This window comes from Ascaphus truei, chromosome 2 (genome assembly GCF_040206685.1).
Source record: "Ascaphus truei isolate aAscTru1 chromosome 2, aAscTru1.hap1, whole genome shotgun sequence".
Classification (NCBI taxonomy): Eukaryota; Metazoa; Chordata; class Amphibia; order Anura; family Ascaphidae; genus Ascaphus; species Ascaphus truei.
In genome coordinates, this window is record NC_134484.1 from 488,234,249 (window position 1) to 488,256,596 (window position 22,348).

General features: G+C 43.7%; 2 protein-coding genes across 3 annotated transcripts in view; both read right to left on the reverse strand.

Moving 5' to 3' along the window:
- LOC142488445 (uncharacterized) overlaps positions 1-22,348 on the reverse strand; it is a 507,675-nt gene that overhangs the window by 173,498 nt on the left and 311,829 nt on the right. The gene's annotated exons all lie outside the window — the stretch shown is intronic.
- LOC142488450 (uncharacterized) overlaps positions 158-22,348 on the reverse strand; it is a 61,649-nt gene continuing 39,458 nt past the window's right edge. The window contains exon 5 of the mRNA XM_075588977.1: positions 158-4,052. Coding sequence (XP_075445092.1) covers positions 2,872-4,052 — 1,181 coding nt within the window. The 3' untranslated portion in view covers positions 158-2,871. The remainder of the gene's footprint in view (positions 4,053-22,348) is intronic.

Below are 22,348 nucleotides of genomic sequence, written 5' to 3' on the forward strand. Positions count from 1 at the left end.
CCCCCTCACATGTCAGCAGCCCACCCCCCTCACATGTCAGCAGCCCACCCCCCCCTTACATGTCAGCAGCCCACCCCCCTCACATGTCAGCAGCCCACCCCCCCTTACATGTCAGCAGCCCACCCCCCCCTCACATGTCAGCAGCCCACCCCCCACCAGCCCGTTTTTCACACACACCTCCCCAGCAGCCCGTTTTACACACACACCTCCCCAGCAGCCCGTTTTACACACACACCTCCCCAGCAGCCCGTTTTACACACACCTCCCCACCAGCCTGTTTTACACACACACACACACACACACACACACACACACACACACACACACACACACACACACACACACACACACACACACACACACACACACACACCACCCCCCCACCTACCATAGATCAGCTCAGCACCGGTACTAAGCCTAAGCCCCGCCCCCTCATGCTCTGACCTCTCCGGAAGAAAAAAAACCACACGGCTGCCGGGGGCTGGGTGGGAGAGGGAGGGGGCTGGGAGGGAGGGGAGAGGGAGGGGGCTGGGAGGGAGGGAGGAGGGATGAATCGCCGCCGTTTTTTTAAACTTTTTTTTTCATTTATTTAATTAACTGGCTCCCGGCCAGAGTCAAAGTCATTGCGGGCCCCACAGAGAGGCCAGACGGGCCGCATGTTGTGCAGGCCTCTTCCTTCCCTCCTCGCTCCCGATCAGGCGAGCGGCGGCCATTTTTTTTTAAAATTAGCGCAACCCCGTTACTAACGCGGTGGTCTCGGGGTGGACCCCGAGGACCGCGCTATAACGGGGTTTACCTGTATATATTAAAGGCGTATGTAACAGTTACAGACCAGATTAAATGTGAGACTGCCTTAGTTTTGAAAGAACTTAAACTGGTGGTGGATACGAGAGTCTCCAGTAGGTTGAACAGTTTTGGGGTGCATGGTAAGAAAGTTGATAATTATCCCCTCGACCCCTTCTCCAGTACACATTAATAGGGCATGGGAAGGCGTGGGTTAATGGGCATGGGGAAGGAGGGGGTCAAGAGGCATGGGTGAGAGCCGAGAGAAATACGGGGGAGGAGAGAAAGGGGTTGAGTCATGGTGGAAGGGATAAGAGGCATTGCAGAGGGGAAGTGGTTAATATGGAGGGGTGAGATTACCAGCAGGAGGATTCCTTATAGCTGCAGCATGTGATAGTCAAGGAGCTCCCAGACTCGCTCCCACTCCACTGTCTCTACCAGACCCACACTCAGTCCTCTCTCTGACACAGTCCCCACCCCCACGCCTCCCTGCCAGACCCACCCTACGCCTTCCTGCCAGACCCACACCCCACTCTGCAGCTGCTAGGAATGCCATGGCAAGAAGTAATGGCAAGTATTGCGTTACCGTCCATTTTTATTACTGCAGTATGTGGCGGTAGGCGTAGCCGGTCTTCATTAATAAAGGTGGAGCCCGGCTGGCTGCCCCTGAAACCATATGGTATGGGCTGAGTGTCAGCTCTTGGGTCTAATATTGTACCTTACTGTGTTGCCTGTAATTTTGTTCCTCTGTTATACTGTCCCCCCATAGGGTTATAAACTAGGAACTGTGTATGTGGTGTTAACTGTGTAAGCCCAGTGGGCCACTTAATGCATTATCTGTGTATTCCCTTTGCCTCATGGGCCTGCGACTGCCTGTGCAAACTGTAAGTGGGTTATCTTGTATGGGTGGCCTCTTATGAGAAATAGCTGCAGGGCAGGGGCTTCTGGAACATGAGGGAAAAGGGGGGGCATATTTTAACCTGTCTTGCCTGCCAGCAAGGTATTCTTAGCTGGTGTCTTAGAGAAGAGAAGGTTTTAGAACCCCACATGATAGGTGCAGATGGTGGAATGCAAGCTCTTGTGTCTAAATGTTGGTTCTCTGTGTTTTAAAACTGCAATGCATTGTGTTTGTCCTGTGATTTAAACCCAGGTTGGTGACAAAAGGCAGTGTGAATTAGCACGTGAATTACATGTGAATTAGCATTTCAAAGTATATTCTGTAAGGAAGTGTACTTTATATTGTGTTTTAATGTTTACTACTGTATAAGGTTCTATACAGAAAGCACAGGTATATGGAAGATGCTAGCTAGTTTGCATAAAATCCATAGTTCAAAGAGGAGAGGAATGGCAGAGGGGGGAAAACCATTTGGTGAGCAGAATATTCAGATTAGGATGTCTTTGTTTTACCTAGAACCACGGAGCCAGGGAAAAACGGCCCTATATGTCAAAACTGATAAGCAAGGTTTCTATTGGCAAGTTTTGAATTTATACCTCCTATCAGTGAATGCGTAATTTCAATCCCTGCTGTAATTGGCTATTACACTCCTCAATGATCTAGATAGGAATCCAGCCTATATAAAAGCGTGCAGTAAAAGCAGCTCTCTCTCTCTTTTTCCTGTTGGAGATCTGAAGACGAGCGGCTGCTGGCGGGCCTCTCAAAGGTGCTTCTGTGAAAGAACTATTCACACAAGGAAGCATGTGGAGGCCTAGCCAGTAGGCTGGAAACGGTCCAGGAGCCCAGAACCAGGGCCCTATCAAGGTAAACCTTTGTGGAAGCAGGCGCCTTGCAACTAGGAAAGCGTAGATCTCCTTCTCCAGACCCCAGTAAGTGTGTATATTCGATTTCTTGTATTTCTGTGTGTTTCCGAGGTCTTATCCGAATAAACCACAATTTATTTTACTGCCTGTTTTGCCTTGTGACTGATCCCTTAAATATAAAGGTGTATTTGGTCTGCCCTACCATGACACAGTATTACTATGCTACTGGTATATTTCCCAACCCTACTTTGAACAATCACATATTTTATCTCATGTATGAATCCTCATGTGTGTAAGGAGGCTGATCCTCTGTGAAAAGCTTTTCCCACGCTATGTACATGTGAATAGTTTCTCCCCTGTATGAGTCCTCTGGTGTCTGAGGAGGTTACTCTTAATACGGCATTGTTTCCCACACTCTGTACATGTGAATGGTTTCTCCCCTGTATGAGTCCTCTCATGGTTGAGGAGCCCTGTCTTCTGAGAAAAGCTTTTACTACACTCTGTACATGTGAATGGTTTCTCCCCTGTATGAATCCTCTGGTGTCTGAGGAGGGTCCTCTTAGTACTGAATTGTTTCCCACACACTGTACATGTGAATAGTTTCTCCCCTGTATGAATCCGCTCATGGATGAGGAGATCCACCTTCTGACAAAAGCTTTTAATACACTCTGTACATGTGAATGGTTTCTCCCTTGTATGAGTCACCTGGTGACGGAGGAGGTTTATCTTAATACTGAATTGTTTCCCACACACTGTACATGTGAATGGTTTCTCCCCTGTATGAATCCGCTCATGGATGAGGAGATCCACCTTCTGAGTAAAGCTTTTACTACACTCTGTACATGTGAATGGTTTCTCCCCTGTATGAATCATATGGTGTCTGAGAAGAGTGCTCTTAACTGTGAATTGTTTCCCACACTCTGTACATGTGAATGGTTTCTCTCCTGTATGAATCCGCTCATGTTTGAGGAGATCTGCCTTCTGAGAAAAGCTTTTACTACACTCTGCACATGTGAATGGTTTCTCTCCTGTATGAATAATCTGGTGTCTGAGGAGGGTCCTCTTAGTACCTAACTGTTTCCCACACACTGTACAAGTAAAATGAGTCACTGCTGTCTGAATCATCTGGTGTGAAAGAAGTTTCCCCTTCAGTGAGAAACCGCTCCCACCATCTGCACATGTAAAGGTTTGCTCCCTAGCGGGGACACAAAGGTGTGTGAGCAGGTCCCTGTCCAGTGAGAAGCTTTTGCCACACTGACAACAGAGAAAAGGCTGAGCACCATGGCTTCTTCTTAAATCTCTCGCATACCTTTTGCTGGACCCATATTTAGAGTCCGTCTCTGCTGTGTGCTGTACAATGTCTGTAAGTTCACCACCATGTGGCACTGGTTCCTTGTATTTGTCTAAAATGTGGCAGGAGTCATTGTTTTTTGGCACTTCTGGGTTGCGAGGAGTCAGACAGCTTCTGGATGTATCAGAGCTCAAGTTCTGTTCCCCATTCAGGCCGTTCTCTAACAGAAGTAAACAAAAAAGACAGAACAAATGTTTTAAATCTGTAAATCAAATTACTGAACGCAAATTACAAATCCAAAACACTGAAGAATTTATTTCACCAATACATAATTAACAAAATATTCTCTTCACCCAGGGTTTTTAAAATTGTGGAACATTTTGGCACATGGACATCTAGTGACCCCTAATGACTGTGGTGGTTCCCGGAGGCCTGAAATGTATTTGTAGCAGCTCTCACAGTGAAATCATTGCTACATATAGAATAGATCATGTATTTATTACTGTATTCATTATTTAAGGATACATGTACATCCTCCAAATAATTAACATTGAAAATGCCCATGAGAAGTAAAGTTAAGGAACTCCTGGTCTATCATATTAGTGCGTTAATAATATCAACTAAACCAGACAGCAACCTATAGGGTAAAGATACTGTAGATGCCCATGTATGTATGTCTTTATTTATATAAGGCCAGCAGTGTACTCAGCGCTTTACAGCAGAAACAATACAGTACAGGGAATTATAATACAATAAGTGCAACAAACAAAATCAGACAATAGGAACGGAAATCCCTGCCCTGGAGAGCTTACAATCTAAGTGATGCAGCGACTACACTGCCCATGTAATCTTCTGCCATAAGACCCACAAACTAAACTGCTCCATTTTGTGTAAAGTCACAAATACTATTCATATAATTTCCCAAGCACGCAGCCTTGGTGTAATATTTGACTCCTCTCTTTCCTTCTTCTCTCACATTCAAAACAAAGAAAAAAGGAGCACTGCAGAAAAGAAGAACTGGAGGCAATAGTAGAAAATAAAAAAGAGTTACTGAAACACACAGCCTAAGTTAAAAGAGAAACCTCCAACGCGTTTCTCGCCGTGAGTGCTTTATCTAAGAGTGGTTTCCTGAGTCTAGAGAGTGTCACGTTTTAGGCACTCCCCGCCAGAAACACTGCCTACCTGTATCCCAGGTAAAAAAAGTCCCATGGGAACAAAACAGTCCGGGGAAAATGTAACCACGGAAAGAAGGCAGAATAACTGTGGGGAAGAAATCCAGCAAAAGGACACAAAGAATACAATAATAATAAACTTACAGAAGACTTCACAAGAGCAAATAAAGAGGGTTCCCCATAAGGTGCAAACCATTCATAAGCCTCAAGAATAGAAAGGCCAGATTAGACTTTGCCAAAAAATATCTCAAAAAGCCAGCCCAATTCTAGAACACATTCTTTGGACAGATGAAACCAAGATCAACATGTACCAGAATGATGGGAAGAAAAAAATATGGAGAAGGCTTGGAACAGCTCATGATCCGAAGAATACCACATCATCTGTAAAACACGGTGGAGGCAGTGTGATGGCATGGGTATGCATGGCTTACAATGGCACTGGGTCACTAGTGTTTATTGATGATGTGCCAGAAGACAGAAGCAGCCGGATGAATTCTGAAGTGTATAGGGATATATTGTTTGCTCAGATTCAGCCAAATTCAGTGAAGTTGATTGGACGGCGCTTCACTTTACAGATGGACAATGACCCAAAATAATTTGAGAAAGCAACCAAGGAGTTTAAGGCAAAGAAGTGGAATATTCTGCAATGGCCAAGTCAATCACCTGATCTCAACCCGATCGAGCATGCATTTCACGTGCTGAAGACAAAACTTACGGCAGAAAGACCCACGAACAAACAACAACTGAAGACAGCTGCAGTAAAGGCCGGGCAAAGCATCACAAAGGAGGAAACCCAGCGTTTGGTGATGTCTATGCGTTCCAGACTTTAAGCAGTCATTGCATGCAAAGGATTCTCAACAAAGTATTAAAAATGAGCATTTTATTTATGATTGTGTTAATTTGAGCACCTGAAATAAAGGGACTGTGTATTCAAATGGTTGCAATTCCTAAACGTTTCGTACGATATTTTTATTCAACACCTTGAATTAAAGCTGAAAGTCTGCACTTCTATTGCATCTCGGTTGTTTCATTTAAAATCCATTGTGGTGGCGTACAGAGCCAAATTATGAAAATTGTGTCAGTGTCCAATTATTTCCGGACCTAACTGTACATAATGAATAAGATGTAAATAAATACACTGAGAAAATTGCCATATTAAGGATACAATACTACTCCTCAAATGTGACTAGAGAGAGACACATATGTATCTCAATGATAGAAACAAATGTATATGAAACACACACAGTATTATATAACCTGAGAATGGGCAAAGGAATAATATAGCTTAGAGAAAATGTTTTAGGTCCCATTCTGTATTAATCCCAAAAGGGGATAGAGTATTAAGTGAGTGGATCCAAAACATCTCACGCTGATTAAGCTGTTAAATTCTATCACCCCCTCATGCAGTGACAGGTATAGATTCAATCCCCTCGTGTAGGAACAGGTATAGATTCAATCCCCTCGTGTTGGAACAGGTATCGATTCAATCCCCTCGTGTAGGAACAGGTATAGATTCAATCCCCTCGTGTAGGTACAGGTATAGATTCAATCCCCGCGTGTAGGTACAGGTATAGATTCAATCCCCTCATGTAGGTACAGGTATAGATTCAATCCCCTCGTGTAGGTACAGGTATAGATTCAATTACCTCGTGTAAGAACAGGTATAGATCCAATCACCTCGTGTAGGTACAGGTATAGATTCAATTACCTCATTTAAGAACAGGTATAGATTCAATCCCCTCGTGTAAGTACAGGTATAGATTCAATCCCTCGTGTAGCGACAGGTATAGATCCAATCACCTCGTGTAGTTACAGGTATAGATCCAATCACCTCGCGTAGATACAGGTATAGATCCAATCACCTCGCGTAGATACAGGTATAGATTCAATTACCTCGTGTAAGAACAGGTATAGATTCAATCCCCTCGTGTAAGTACAGGTATAGATTCAATCCCCTCGTGCAGCGACAGGTATAGATTCAATCACCTTGTGTAGGGACAGGTATAGATTCAATCCCCTCGTGTAGGAACAGGTATAGATTCAATCCCCTCATGTAGGTACAGGTATAGATTCAATCCCCTTGTGTAGGAACAGGTATAGATTCAATCCCCTCGTGTAGGAACAGGTATAGATTCAATCCCCTCGTGTAGGGACAGGTATAGATTCAATCGCTGAAAAATGAAAGGTGGACAAGTTTCCCAATGTACAATGTGTAAAATGGAGGAAAATAGAGGAGTGAACCTCAAAGGACGGCGCTACTAGCCCTTACAGACAAGCGTGCGTCACGCTGAGGCAGCTAATAACCCTTCATGTACCGGAGTCTGGAACCTTGTAATCCAGGCAGGGCTGCCACTGCAATGTAAGCCCTCAAGGCAATCACAGAGAATGGGGACACACTGGACACAACGATCATAAGGTCCCCCTACGGGAACCCGCAGACCCCCGCAACATTAACCAGGCTACTCCTAGTGATGAAAATGCAATGGACAGTCAATGGATGGCGTACTCACAAATCCAATCCTGATCAGGTAAGCCGAAGACCTCCGGTAACAGCCGCGTGCATCCACAGGTAAGCAGGAACAGAAAAGGGGAAAAACTAGGAGCACAGCAAAGAAAAAGAGAACTGGAGGCCAGTTGAAAAATAACAAAAATGTATTTAACCAAGTTAAAAATAGAAACCTCTAACGCGTTTCTCGTATGGGGCGCTTTTTTTTAGTAGTTTCAATGGTCTAAATCACTCTCTTTATAGCTCGCTCCCTCAGAAAGCACAGCCTAACTGTGCCCAGGTAAAATAATCCCCCTGGACACAAACCCCCTGCGGGGATGAAATACAGGGAAGAGGCGGAGCACTCCGAGGGTGGAACAACAAAGGCATAATAAACATAAATAGAAACATATTTAATAGACAAATCAAATAAAAAAAAATAATAAACTAACACAAACATTGTCTGTGGAGAAGTTTAAAACAAGCGTTAAAGATAAAAATAAAAGAACCAAATTTGATTCAGGGACACGGTCTGACCTGGAGGTAAATAAACTAGGCAAAGTATAGTTTGCCAAGGATTTAGCCTTTCTCAATGTAAATTTTGGTCCTGGTTCAATCGACTCTGTAAGGTCTTCCTCCAAGGTGAGCACTTCCCAATGTTTCTGGATGATTGAGCGGATTTGATCTATGCCGTGTAATAAACAGCGGATTGGACCCTTCGGGAGTGCCCTGGTCTCTCCTTGATTTAAACCCCCTGCCTAGAAGCAGTCGAACCATAAGACAGTAACTCAGCATGAGTACAGAGTTTGGCATTCATGTAAGCCTCCTCTGTATCCCTGTTCTGCAGCCCCTGACAGAAAATCTGTTTGCCAATTCGGTGGCCTGTTGATGAAAAGAATCCTCGTTAGAGCAAAGCCGCCTTAGGCGGAGGAATTGGCCCTTGGGTATACCACGGATGAGTGACCTGGGGTGATTGCTATCCGCTTTAAGAAAGGTATTCCTGGAATTTTGTTTACTATAAATGTCAGTCTGTATTTCTCCTGTAATGCCAATAAATAAAGTGATATCTAAATAATTAATGTGATTAACATGGTGTTCATAAGTAAAGTTAAGATTCAACATATTGGAATTAAGAGTATTAATGAAAGTGTCCAGTGAATGTGAATCCCCTTCCCAAATCATAATCAGGTCATCAATAAAACGCTTGTAAAAAAAATAATTTGATGCCGAAAAGGATTAGAATCACCAAAAATAAATGTGGATTCCCAGAGACCCATAAAAAGATTAGCACACGACGGGGCAAAGGAGGTACCCATAGCCGCACCCCGTGTCTGCAAGTAAAACTGTGACTTAAATAAAAAATAATTGTGAGTCAATAAAAATGGGATGGAATCTAAAAGAAAAGTGCGAAGTGAAATAGATAACGAGGAGGAAAGAAGGAAAAATGGATTAGCCTTAATACCCTGGTCATGATCAATAATGGAGTATAACGACATAACGTCCATCGTAACCCATCTATAGTTCTTATGCCATTTAACAGCTTTTATAGCACATAACAGATCTGTAGAGTCTCAAAAGGGATGGTAAATGTTTAACTATCGGTTGTAACAAACCATCAACATATCGTGACAAACCATCTCCCAAAGATCCAATGCTAGCCACAATGGGCCGCCTTACTTTTTAATCTCCAGCATAACCACTGGGAAACCTGGCAACAAGAAAAGGAAAATCCATCATGTAAAGCTGGGAGTGGGGGCGCTTCTTGTTATTTCACCTCCTCTAATATTGGTATAATATAATACATCTTGTAAAGAAATGTATTACTAGCCCTTCTGGCAGACAATTACTTAGGGTTGAAGATATATTATCTTCTTACCTGCTGGTGGTCATGTGATAGAAAGAAATAAAAAAGGCACCAAGAAGGAGGTGATGACAATAAATGTGCTAAATAATCTTAACTTAATAAAGTGAAAAAGGAGATAAATACTGTGACTTAGTCCCAGGATATTAGGCAGCTTTCTGCCTGATTTAGCTCAGAAAGTGAAAGAATAGTGCAAAAGAATCCATCCCACAGCTTCACATTTACTCAGGCTGGTGGATGGAAAGACCAGGCCACAGTTTACAATGGATCTAGTTCTCCCTCACCTGCTCTCCTAATTACAGAAACAGGTATATATGGCAGCTAGCCGTGCTGCTTCATTCTCTCCTAGAGCATGGAGGCTGGGGGCACGCTGCTCCCCTGTATCCAGTTTGGGTAGGATGCTCTCATCATCATTTTCACTGTCCGGAAGAATTGCCTGGACTCTTGGAGTGCTGTCCCCATCTATCAGTGAAGCTAGGTCTAAAGACTGGATATTATTGTATATCTAGTAACCCTAAATGAGAGGGTATTGTTTAAGCTCGGGTACCAGGTTAGTTGGCCCAGCAACCGTTAGAGAGGCTGATACCACTGTATAGTTAGATCCCTAAAAAGGGATAAGTGTTACTTTATGGTTTCTTTTGTTTCTTAAAGTGACGGTGTTTGAAATGTTTAGTGTCACTTATTTATTATTTATTTATAAAATATTTTACCAGAAAGTAATATATTGAGAATTACCTCTCGTTTTCAAGTATGTCTTGGGCATAGAGTTAAGACACTAATATGAGTAAACCGCTGAAGGTTAATGGCTGAGCGCCTGCAACATGTATCTATTGAAACTGCAGTCCCCTACTGGGATGAAATAAAACAGGCAGAAGCCTGGAGTTATGCACTATACTGCTACCTCTTATTCTTGTGTTTTTTCTAAATAAACCCTAGAAACTGTGTCGGTAAGAGCCCAGACAGACGTCAGCGCTACGCAAGAGTGGCATTTGTAACTTATGGTGGAGAATGTGTGTCCAGGTATACAGGTAGTCCTCGGTTATCCGACACAATGCGCTACTCAAAATGGCGTTGTAAAGCGAAACACGTTTTCCCATAGGAACACTGTTTAAATGAAATGTTCCGTTCCCGAAGGCATTTTTAACATTAAAATACACCAAATATTTTATGCAGGCAATAAGATATGCAGCACACACCTAAATTATATAGTGTATATACTGTATTATATATATAATATAACATAATAAATAATATATTATATAGTATAATTGTCAAGGATTGGACTTCGGCTGAAGTGGATCCCAGTGGCAGGAACAGCAGGGAGCGAAGTAGGGGTCACAAGCAGAGATCAGAGGCAGGCAGCAGATAGCGAAGTCAGGTAACAAGCAGGGGTCCGAGGCAGGCGGCAGGTAGCGAAGTCAGGTAACAAGCAGAGGTCGGCAACGAGAAGACTGGAACAGGATGATAGCAATAGCTAGCACAGCAGTAAACACAGGAACCTTGCTGGAGCTAAGGAACCAGTATAAACAGGCAAAGAGGAACAGGAAAGGGAGGTTTATATAGGCAGGCTGGGAGGTGGAGCACAGGTGCAGAGGTGTCAGGTATCAGAGTCTGGAATGTTCCTTAGTTTAGCAGCAGCACTCCCGGTGGGCAAGTATAGGTACTGCAGGCTAGAACAAGACATTGAGAGTGGCAGCAGTCCCGGTGGCCAAGCATGGGAACAGCAGGCTAGAGAATATGACATTACTCCCCCCTCCCAAGAGCGTTCTCCGGACGATCCTTGCTAGGCTTGTCTGGATATCTCCGGTGAAAAGCTTTGACTAGTCGCGGAGCATGTACAAAATCTTTGGGTTCCCAAGACCTTTCCTCTGGGCCATAGTTTAGCAGCAGCACTCCCGGTGGGCAAGTATAGGTACTGCAGGCTAGAACAAGACATTGAGAGTGGCAGCAGTCCCGGTGGCCAAGCATGGGAACAGCAGGCTAGAGAATATGACATTACTCCCCCCTCCCAAGAGCGTTCTCCGGACGATCCTTGCTAGGCTTGTCTGGATATCTCCGGTGAAAAGCTTTGACTAGTCGCGGAGCATGTACAAAATCTTTGGGTTCCCAAGACCTTTCCTCTGGGCCATAGCCCCCCCAGTGAACCAGGTACTGTAGTTTCCCTCGGTGTAACCTGGAATCCAAAATTCTCTCCACAATGAATTCCTCTTCGTTATCCACGAGGACGGGTTCAGGGGGAGGAAGTCTCCGTCCAGGAAACGGATTCTCACGGAAAGGTTTCAGCAGCGAAGAATGAAACAGGTTTTATTTTGATGGTCTCAGGGAGCTCTAATCTGAAGGACACTGGATTTATTAGTGCTGAGATGCGAAATGTCCCGATGTATTTTTGGCCCAATTTAATGGTTGGAACCTTTAGACGTAGATTTCTTGTAGAAAGCCAGACTTTATCCCCGACTTGAAATTCTGGGGAGGGTCTGCAGTGTTGGTCTGCTGCTCTTTTGTACTTTACTTGAGTCTCACGAAGTGTCTCTTTGAGGGTCTCCTGGATGTCTCGCAGAGTCTCCAGTTTCTCTGTAACTGCCGGAATGGAGCCCGAAGATGGAAAACGAGGAATAAAGGTTGGATGAAATCCATAATTTGAGAAAAAGGGGCTCTTCTGAGTCGAAGAATGATGTGAGTTGTTGTATGAAAACTCAGCTAATGGTAGGAAATCAATCCAGTCATCCTGGAGATGACAAACAAAACATCGTAAGTATTGTTCCAAAGTCTGATTGGTCCTTTCTGTCTGGCCATTGGATTGTGGATGATAGCCAGACGATAAATTTAAACGAATTCTTAGAGAGGAGCAGAAGGTCCTCCAAAATTTTGAAGTGAATTGTACCCCTCTATCGGATATGATCTCATCAGGAGCCCCGTGAAGCCGAAACACCTCTTTCACAATCAACTTGGCTGTCTGGTCTGCAGAAGGAAGATTCTGTGCTGCAATGAAGTGAGCCATCTTTGTAAGTCGATCCACCACTACCAGGATGGTAGTATGTCCACTTGATCGGGGCAGGTCAACAATAAAATCCATTGATATGGACCCCCAAGGACGAGTTGGAACCGGAAGAGGCTGCAGTAAACCCACAGGTGATGCTCGAGGGGTCTTGGTCCTAGCACAAGTCTCACAGGAGAGGACATAGTCTTTAACATCTTGTGCTAATTTAGGCCACCAAAAAGAGCGAGACAACAGTTCCTGTGTCTTGAGGACACCTGGGTGACTAGTGGGTCGGGAGTCGTGCATTAATTGGAGCACCTCTAATTTTACCTCCTTAGGAACGAACAGACGATCCTTATAGTTCCAGAGACCATCACATAGAAATAGTTCTGCTTCCGGAGGAGGGTTTTTAAGAAAAGAGTCATTTGAGTAGGCTCCCTTTATTCGTGTGAGGAGATCGGCGGAGAATGTGACGCCCAAAAAATTTCTTTTTGGAAGAATAGTTTCTTCTTGCTCTTTGTCTGAACTAGGATTAGGAAAGGACCGTGACAAGGCGTCGGCTTTTCCATTCTTGGAGCCAGGGCGGTAGGAGATGTGGAACTGAAATCTTGCAAAGAAGAGAGCCCACCTGGCTTGTCGCGCAGACAGTCTCTATGCGGATCGAATGAATTTTAAGTTCCTGTGATCCGTAAAGACCGTAATTGGGTGATTGGCCCCCCCCTGTAGATGTCTCCACTCAGAGAATGCAGCTTTTATAGCCAAGAGTTCTTTGTTTCCGATGTCATAATTTCGTTCAGCTGTTGACATTTGGTATGAATAAAAGGCACATGGATGAAGGAGCATCTTGGGTCCAATTCTTTGTGACAGAATGGCACCAACAGCGGAGTCGGATGCATCCACTTCCAAGATGAATGGTAATTCTGGATTTGGATGGACGAGGATAGGAGCAGATGTGAAGAGTGACTTCAATTGTTCGAATGCCGCATCCGCTTTAGGAGACCATTTGAAGGGGAATTCCTTCCGTGTGAGTTGGGTGATTGGGGCAATAATGCCAGAGAAATTTTTAATAAAACGTCTATAGAAATTGGCAAAACCCACAAATCTCTGAATGTCCTTTTCATTCCGAGGGATTGGCCATTCCACCACGGCTTGAATCTTGCCTGGGTCCATACTCAAACCCTCGGGAGAGATGATGTAACCGAGAAATTGCATGCTGGTTTTTTCGAATTCGCATTTTTCTAACTTGATGTATAATTTGTACTTACGGAGACGCTCAAGGACAATTCGGACATGTCTCTGGTGATCCATGATGTTATCTGAGAAGACTAGGATGTCATCCAGGTATGCCACTACGAATTGGTCCAATAACTCTCGGAGGACATCATTGATTAAATGCTGGAAGGTAGCAGGGGCATTACAGAGTCCGAAAGGCATCACAAGATATTCATAGTGCCCATAACGGGTTCGGAAGGCTGTTTTCCATTCGTCACCAGGTCGAATGCGGACCAAATTATACGCTCCTCTGAGATCTAATTTGGTAAAGATTTTGGCTGACCGAATTCTTTCCAATAGTTCAGGAATCAGAGGTAATGGGTACCTGTTCTTCACCGTTATCTTATTTAGATCCCGATAGTCAATGCAGGGGCGTAGAGAACCGTCTTTCTTTCCCACGAAGAAGAGCGCAGCGCCTGCTGGAGAAGTAGAGGGTCGGATAAAACCCTTTGATAGGTTCTCCTGTAGGTAGTCATTGAGGACCTTCAATTCTGGTTCTGAGAGGGAATAGATTCTTCCAAACGGAATAGCAGCACCCGGTAATAATTCAATGGGACAGTCATAAGAGCGATGTGGGGGAAGCGTATCCGCGTTCTTCTTGTCACACACATCTAAAAACTCAGGGTAAGGAGCCGGCAGAAGATTTTCTTGAGACAAGGAAATCTTATGTATTCCTACACACTCTGGTATAGGAGTTTTAGGTAGACAGGCTAGCTGACAGTGCTCCGAGAGAAACGTGAGTGTCTTGGTCTTCCAGTCAATTAGTGGGTTATGGATCATGAGCCATGGAATTCCCAGAATCACTGGGAACAATGGTGATGGAATGAGACCAAATGAAATCTTCTCCTGGTGATTGGGCTCCATGATTAGTGTTAAGTTACTGGTTTCATGGGTAACAGGTCCAGAGCTCAAGGGAGAACCGTCAACGACTTCCATCCTTTCTGGCGATTCCTTGGCTATAAAAGATACCAAATTGTTCTTGGCGAATTCTATGTCCATAAAATTCCCTGCCGCCCCTGAGTCGACCATTACTGTGGTTGAAAAACGATGTGTTCCTTCCTCGATTATAATAGGAATCAGGAGGTGAGGGTGTAGCGAAGGAGGGTTATCTTTCCTTGAGAAGCAGAGAGAACAGTTTTTGAAATAGCGTGCAGCTGATTTCTTCTAGGGCTCTGGAAAGAAGACTGCCTGGACTTGTTTGGGCAATCAGCGAGATAGTGCCCATCGTTTCCGCAATATAAACAGAGATCTTCTGTTCGGCGTCTATTCCTTCCCCAGTTGAGATGGGTCCCCAAAGTGTATTTACTTGCATCGGCTCCTCCTCAGTCTCCCTGGAACGTCTTGGGGTACTGATATCTCTAAACCCGGGGTTGCTTGGCATGAACCCCTGTCTCTCCAATCGTCTTTCCGTAAGCCTGCGATCAATTTGGATGCATAAACGGACAAAGTCCTGAAATCTCTCTGGGGTCTCCACCCGGGCTAGTTCGTCTTTAACTTGCTCCGAGAGAGCCTGCCGAAAATGATATTTCTGCGCGGCCTCATTCCACTCAGTATCGTTAACCCATCTGCGGAATTCAGCGGCATACTCAGCTGCCGAGCGTCTTCCTTGACGAAGATTGTTCAGAGCTGCCTCAGCGGTTGCACTACGATTTGGGTCATCAAAAATAAGACGCATGGCTTCGATGAACTCCTCCAGGTCCCTTAGTAGTGGGCTATCCTGTTCTAACATAGGGGAGACCCAAGCAAGGGCCTCATCCTTGAGCAACGTTATGATCAGTCCAACCTTGGCTTCGTTGGTATTATAGATGGTAGGCTGAAGCTTGAACACATGTCTGCATTGATTAAGGAAATCCCGAAAAGATTGTTTTTTTTCTCCAAATTTTTCCGGAAGGGTTACAAGGTTTGCACAGTCACAGTCTTTTGAAGAGATGCGGTGATTAAGGCTGCACGTAGTTCACGGTTTTCAGCTTCTGCGGCGGCAGCTCGTTCCTCTGAGCGGAGGGCTCATCCTTCCGCGCGGACGACACATTCTTCCCAGTGGACATCACGTTCTACCTGGCGGGCATCCCGTTCTTTCCGGAGGGTCTCCTGTTCTTCCACGTGACCAAGACGTTTGATAAGGTGTCCTTGTTGTTCTTGGTAACCAACCATGATACGTTGTAAGTCCTGGAGTGTCCGAGCCTGGGCCAGGTCTGTTCCGGCGGAATCAATGGTAGGGCCTGTTTATTCTGTCAAGGATTGGACTTCGGCTGAAATGGATCCCAGTGGCAGGAACAGCAGGGAGCGAAGTAGGGGTCACAAGCAGAGATCAGAGGCAGGCAGCAGATAGCGAAGTCAGGTAACAAGCAGAGGTCGGCAACGAGAAGACTGGAACAGGATGATAGCAATAGCTAGCACAGCAGTAAACACAGGAACCTTGCTGGAGCTAAGGAACCAGTATAAACAGGCAAAGAGGAACAGGAAAGGGAGGTTTATATAGGCAGGCTGGGAGGTGGAGCACAGGTGCAGAGGTGTCAGGTATCAGAGTCTGGAATGTTCCTTAGTTTAGCAGCAGCACTCCCGGCGGGCAAGTATAGGTACTGCAGGCTAGAACAAGACATTGAGAGTGGCAGCAGTCCCGGTGGCCAAGCATGGGAACAGCAGGCTAGAGAATATGACAATAATATTATATATATATATATATATATATATATATATATATATATATATATATATATATATATATATATATACGCTCTTAGGACGCTTTGCAACGGTGTTTATGTGAATGTGTGTATATATATATATCCAAACAAAAATGACCTAGGCGCAAGTAAAAACAAGAAGAAGACAAACATAGGGTAATACGTTCAAACAATTGGTCTATTCGATGGTAAGATATGCACTTACAACAGGTAGAATAACACAGCTTTTCAGCACACCCTCCTCTTGAGAGTCAAACAGCTGCTTGAGAGTCAAACAGCTGAAAAGCTGTGTTATGCTGAGAAAAACACTTTTGTTTTGTTTGTTTGATTTACTCCTGTTATCTGCTGTAGCATTTGTATGGCAAAATAAACAGGCCAAGCTTTTCACCTCTGTGTCAGAAGACTGTCTCCTCTACCTGGAAGGCTGTGTGAAAGTGCTGATCCTTGGACAAAAGGTGTCCCACTTCTCTTCTCATATGTGACACTGCACACGAGGATACGGTTCCTGTAGATGAGCTGTTGCTGGCTGTCCTGGATCATCATTCATCGTTAATGATCACAGAGTGGATACAAGGCCTGATTTTATTCTACCTGTTGTAAGTGCATATCTTACCATCGAATAGACCAATTGTTTGAACGTATTACCCTATGTTTGTCTTCTTCTTGTTTTTACTTGCGCCTAGGTCATTTTTGTTTGGATTTTCCTTTATACCAGCCCGTGGAGCGGTAGACCTTTTGGCTGCAGACTTATTCAGGGAAAGCTAGATTGTGAGGTAGTATACCCTCCTATATATGTGGTTAAATATCATTATTTATCTAATTGTGATTGCGCTTATTGTAGTTTTCCATTTTTATATATATATACACACACATACACAACGTTGAAAAGCGTCGTAAGAGCGTTGGATAAGCCATTTTGGCGTTGTAAAAATGAATATAGGTATGCATTGCATAGCGTTGGAAAAGTAAATGCTGCACACCTTGAAAAATAGTTAGAATGATACAATTACCGGTGCTCCCATGCTTGAACGAAAGCCTGTTTCCAGTCCTAGATCAGTCGTAGAAGGAACACAGGGCACAACGGATTTCTGCAAATCTAAACTCATTTATTCCGTAATAGTTCCTTCTACTACGGAGAATGTGGGTCGACACTTGTGACGGGGGACGGGGGGCTGGCCAGGGAAAAAAAGAGTTACACCCCAGCTGGCCACCCCTACCATCAAGTGGGAGGCGAGGGGTTAACTGTAATAATGCTTATATGTGTTTTTATTCCCCTGCCTCAGTACAATATGTGTTCCCCCCTTTGGTTGTATGTATTTCACTGATTACATGTGTTTCTACCCTTACAGTGTATGCACCAAGCACATACACTGGGGTCAGGTCGGGAGGGAAAGGGTTAATTGTGTTTGCATGTTTATGGCCCTTTGTTCCCCTTCCCGCCTTTTTAATCCCCATTTGCAGCCCTGTCCCATAGGTCGCCATTGGAGCTCCATGAAAGTCTATGGAGATTTCAAGGTTTTTGGCTCTATATCGAGAAAGACCAGCAGATGGTGCCCGAGAGGAGGAGCGGCGCTTCCCCATTGAAGTAAACGGCTTAATGCATTTCAATGGGAAATACCTTGAGTCCGCTCTCCAGGAACTGAGTTGGCTGCCGGCCAAACCGCAGTATCCAAAAATATTTACAACCTCAAAGAAAGAGCTTTGATCTGTAAATTACCGTGGGAACTTGGTCACGGCCAAATTCAAACATATTAAAATTGTAACTTTGGTTCTGGGGCAGCTAGCGGTCCAATTCTTTTTGCCCCTAGCTCATGGGAACCCCCTTACTCGACCCCAACCGGGTCCGAAGGGCAATGGCCACGAGAAAGGGTCGCGGCCACCACGAGGGTCGCCGCCATTGACCACAAGGTTTTAGATTTTAAAACGAAGTGTAAAAATGTAAAAACCTGAAACCATTATCTCTGGTTTGGTGAGGACTAGGATTTGGCCACCATGCAGTCACAGCTCCGGCATGATTGCATGGCAATTTTCAGCCCTCTACAATCAACCGAACGGAGTATTGTTAACTGTTTAAAGTGTGGTTCTGCCATTGACTCCAATGACGGAGAAATGCAATCTGTGTAACATGATTTTAAAATCCAATATTGTTATCTCCGGTTCGGTGGGTCGCAGCGAGCTGAAAATTGGCAACCATGGAGAGTCCCATTCCGCATGAGGGCATGGCAATTTGTAGCCCGCTTGGCCCAACCAAACGGAATATTTATATATTCCGTTTGGTTGGGCCAAGCGGGCTACAAATTGCCATGCCCTCATGCGGGATGGGACTCTCCATGGTTGCCAATTTTCAGCTCGCTGCGACCCACCGAACCGGAGATACACATACACAACGTTGAAAAGCGTCGTAACGTAGCTTAGAACACCTATAGGGGGGCCTTTCATGCAGTCACTCCAAAGTGAATTTAATAATTAAATAATGTGTATAATATGCACTGTAAGTGCAATTAGCTATTAGACTGTGAGGGTATGTGAACACTCACCTATATATATATATATAGCAACTGTAAATATTACTGTATGTTCATTTGCATGTCTTAGAAAGGTCTGCAACCCTGTCTTTCCCCATTATCGCCCAGCATACAGCGCTTCCACTGCAGCAAGGGATTCTGGGAAATGACATGCAAATGAGCACTCAGTGCCACCTTTTGTCTCAAGCTCGTATTACACAAGCAACTCCTCAAGCCAATGCATGCTGTTTTAAACACAGCTATTAGACAGAGGCTGGGATGAGATGCAAAGCCATTAAACCCACTCACAGACATGTTTCAACCTTGGTGGGTATCATCAGTGTGAGGTTGGTCTAATGGCTAAGCAGTTTGAGACTAGACTAGGTAATCACCACTATTATTAAGGTTATGGTGGGTAAAAAAAGTGACAAAAACCCTCCACAGTAAAGCATAAAGCAACTGTAAATATTACTGTATGTTCATTTGCATGTCTTAGACAGGTCTGCAACCCTGTCTTTCCCCATTATCGCCCAGCATACAGCGCTTCCACTGCAGCAAGGGATTCTGGGAAATGACATGCAAATGAGCACTCAGTGCCACTTTTTGTCTCAAGCTCGTATTACACAAACTTGTAATACATCAGGGCGTGATGACATCACACATTATGATTTCCAACATGGATGCCTGCAGCTTCTAGTGGACCTGACCGAGTTCCTGCTCGAGCTCTCTTCAGCTGCACACTCCATGAGACACTCATCCAGGCTGCTTTAACGGATCGTGTACCCCGGCCAGTCCAGATAAGTGATTCAGGGTCCTCTTTTCTGTCCTCTTTCCCCCCTTATCCCCCCCGTGTGCTGTAGGGGTATGTCATTGAGGGTCAGACCTTTTGGACTACACAATCCTGTTGCATTTCTCTCCCCCCACAGGGCTAGCATATATTGGTGTGCAGGGTACTCCCTTTCCCACTTTTCTGTCCCTGTGTGTAGTTACTCACTAACAGGGTCAGTTTTGGTGGGGTTTCACGCCTCTTATTGCTCTTCGACAATCACATTGGTTTATGTCAGCAGTCTTATACTTGTGTGTTTTTGTGCTACATTTACACTACTGATTTATCATTGCCACTGTTATGTTACTTATATAGTACATCATTGATGCATGATTGACAGTGATTATATGCCTACACACACACTTTAGTGCCCCATGTAAGTGTATATATTATATATAGCGTTCTAGTGACGTCACACACCAGAGTTAGCCCCTATTGCCTCATACCATAGGCATAGGTTCAGTGCTTTCTGGATTTATAGTGCTTATGTTCATTGTTCCATATTTTTGGATACACTTCAGGCATTTTGCCTACTAGCACTTTCTTGCATTCAGTTCACCTCATTCACTATATGTTCTGGTGTTCACTATAAGTTCTGTGTGCACTGAGTGAATTCCGCAACGCGTTTCACACAATTCAGTGCTTCATCAGGCAGTAGCTTAGAACACCTATAGGGGGGCCTTTCATGCAGTCACTCCAAAGTGAATTTAATAATTAAATAATGTGTATAATATGCACTGTAAGTGCAATTAGCTATTAGACTGTGAGGGTATGTGAACACTCACCTATTGATAATATAATGTAATATACAGATGAATATTTGAAATCATATACATATAATAAGATAAAAACATAAATATAAAATTAATAATGAATATAAGTATATAAATTGAAGTGTTTAATTGTGCACTATTAAAAGCCACCCATATAGGTGATATAAACTTACATGGTCATGTATGATTAAATAATTCACAAGACCACAATTAATCACATAAATAATACATACAAACAATAATATTAGAAGTGAGTAGAAGAATTAGAAAAAGAAAAAGTGAAGATAAGGACATATTTATTAATGAAGAGAAGAAAAAAGAAAAGAGAAAAGAATATGAATAATAGAAAAAGAAGAATAACTAACAGAAAGGGGGAAGAGGGGGAGGGGGAAATAATGTAGTCACAGTACAAACCTAATACCCATCTATCTTTAAAAAAGGTGTAAGTTCGATATAATCATTAAGGCCTCCTGGGTGTTTAGACTGCAGTGTAAAGATCCAAAATTGCTCTCTTTTGGCAATCTGAAGGTCTCTATCTCCTGCTCTTATATTACCCATAATCCTCTCGATCCCCATATATTGTACACCCACCGTACTACAATCATGTACATCTTTAAAAGTGGGCCAGAAGATGAGTAAGGGGTTTGGAGGTTCCTTCTAATGTGGGGATATTAATGATATTTCGCAGATGCTCCATGATACGTAGTTTCAAATTCCGTTTAGTTCTATCCACGTATTGTAGTCCGCCACTACACTGCAGTATATAAACTACATACGTGGACAGACAATGTAACCTGAAATTTTAAATTCAAGCCCAGTGACGTGGTTTAAAAGTTTTGTGTGTTAACATCTTAGGGCAAATCTTGCATCTATGATTACCCACCACTCCTAATGTATCCCTCAAATCTTTTTTTAGGGGTTTATCAGTGCCCTTTAACAAACTAGGGGCAATAATGGTTTTCAGGGTCTCTGCTTTTTTAAAAACGATAGGTGTTTTTTTTGCAAGAAAATTTTTAAGGATGGGATCCATAAGTAAGATATGCCAATGTTTTGACAAAATCTTTTTGAGTTATGTGATTTATTAAACTGAGTAACAAAGAAAGGTGTCTCTTGTTTGGGTTTAATACTATTTTTAGAAAGAATAGGCTCAGTTACATGTATATTATAGCCTGCTGACCATTATAAATACACTGAGGAACTGCATTTGGCATTAGATAGTGAGGCATTTAAAGTGAGAAATATAGTTAGACTATAGTTTGACTAGAGGTGACTGGGGACTAGATCCTTCTGCAAACTCTTCTACACATGGCAAAAAAACGGTGAGCTATTCTGACCACACTATGATCCCTGCTGTTAGTCTACGCACACACACTTGGCTCACAACAGCTCCATGCAGCATTACCTACCTCTGGCATAATGACCCTGCTTTTCACCTTCACTTTGTTCTTTCTCATGGCCTCATTGAAATGTTATTCTCTCTATCCACTACAAACGCATCTCTCCTGGCCCACGCCCGACATCACCATACACCCTGGATTACTCAAAAGCCTTGCACTATCTACTGAATGTTGGTGGAGAACTCTGAAAACCAGCACACCAACCACTGCACACTCAAATGGCAAACATCATAAAGTAACAACTTGCAAACAACTACTCAAATTTCTACTCATACTATTAATCTCTTTAGCAGGTGATATTGAACCTAACCCAGGTCCTCTCACTTCATCTCTGTCCTATACCCCTGAGAATACCCCCTTCAAATTCCAAAAACGGCTATCTCTCGCCCATATAAATATCCGGAGTCTGATACCCAAACTGGATGAACTAAGGGCATGGTGCCTTATGCATAAACCAAAAGCAATCGTTCTTACAGAAACATGGCTAACCCCTTAAACCTCTGATGCACATATTGCCATTCAGGGATACTCCATTTTTAGGAGAGATAGGTCAAAGAGAGGAGGA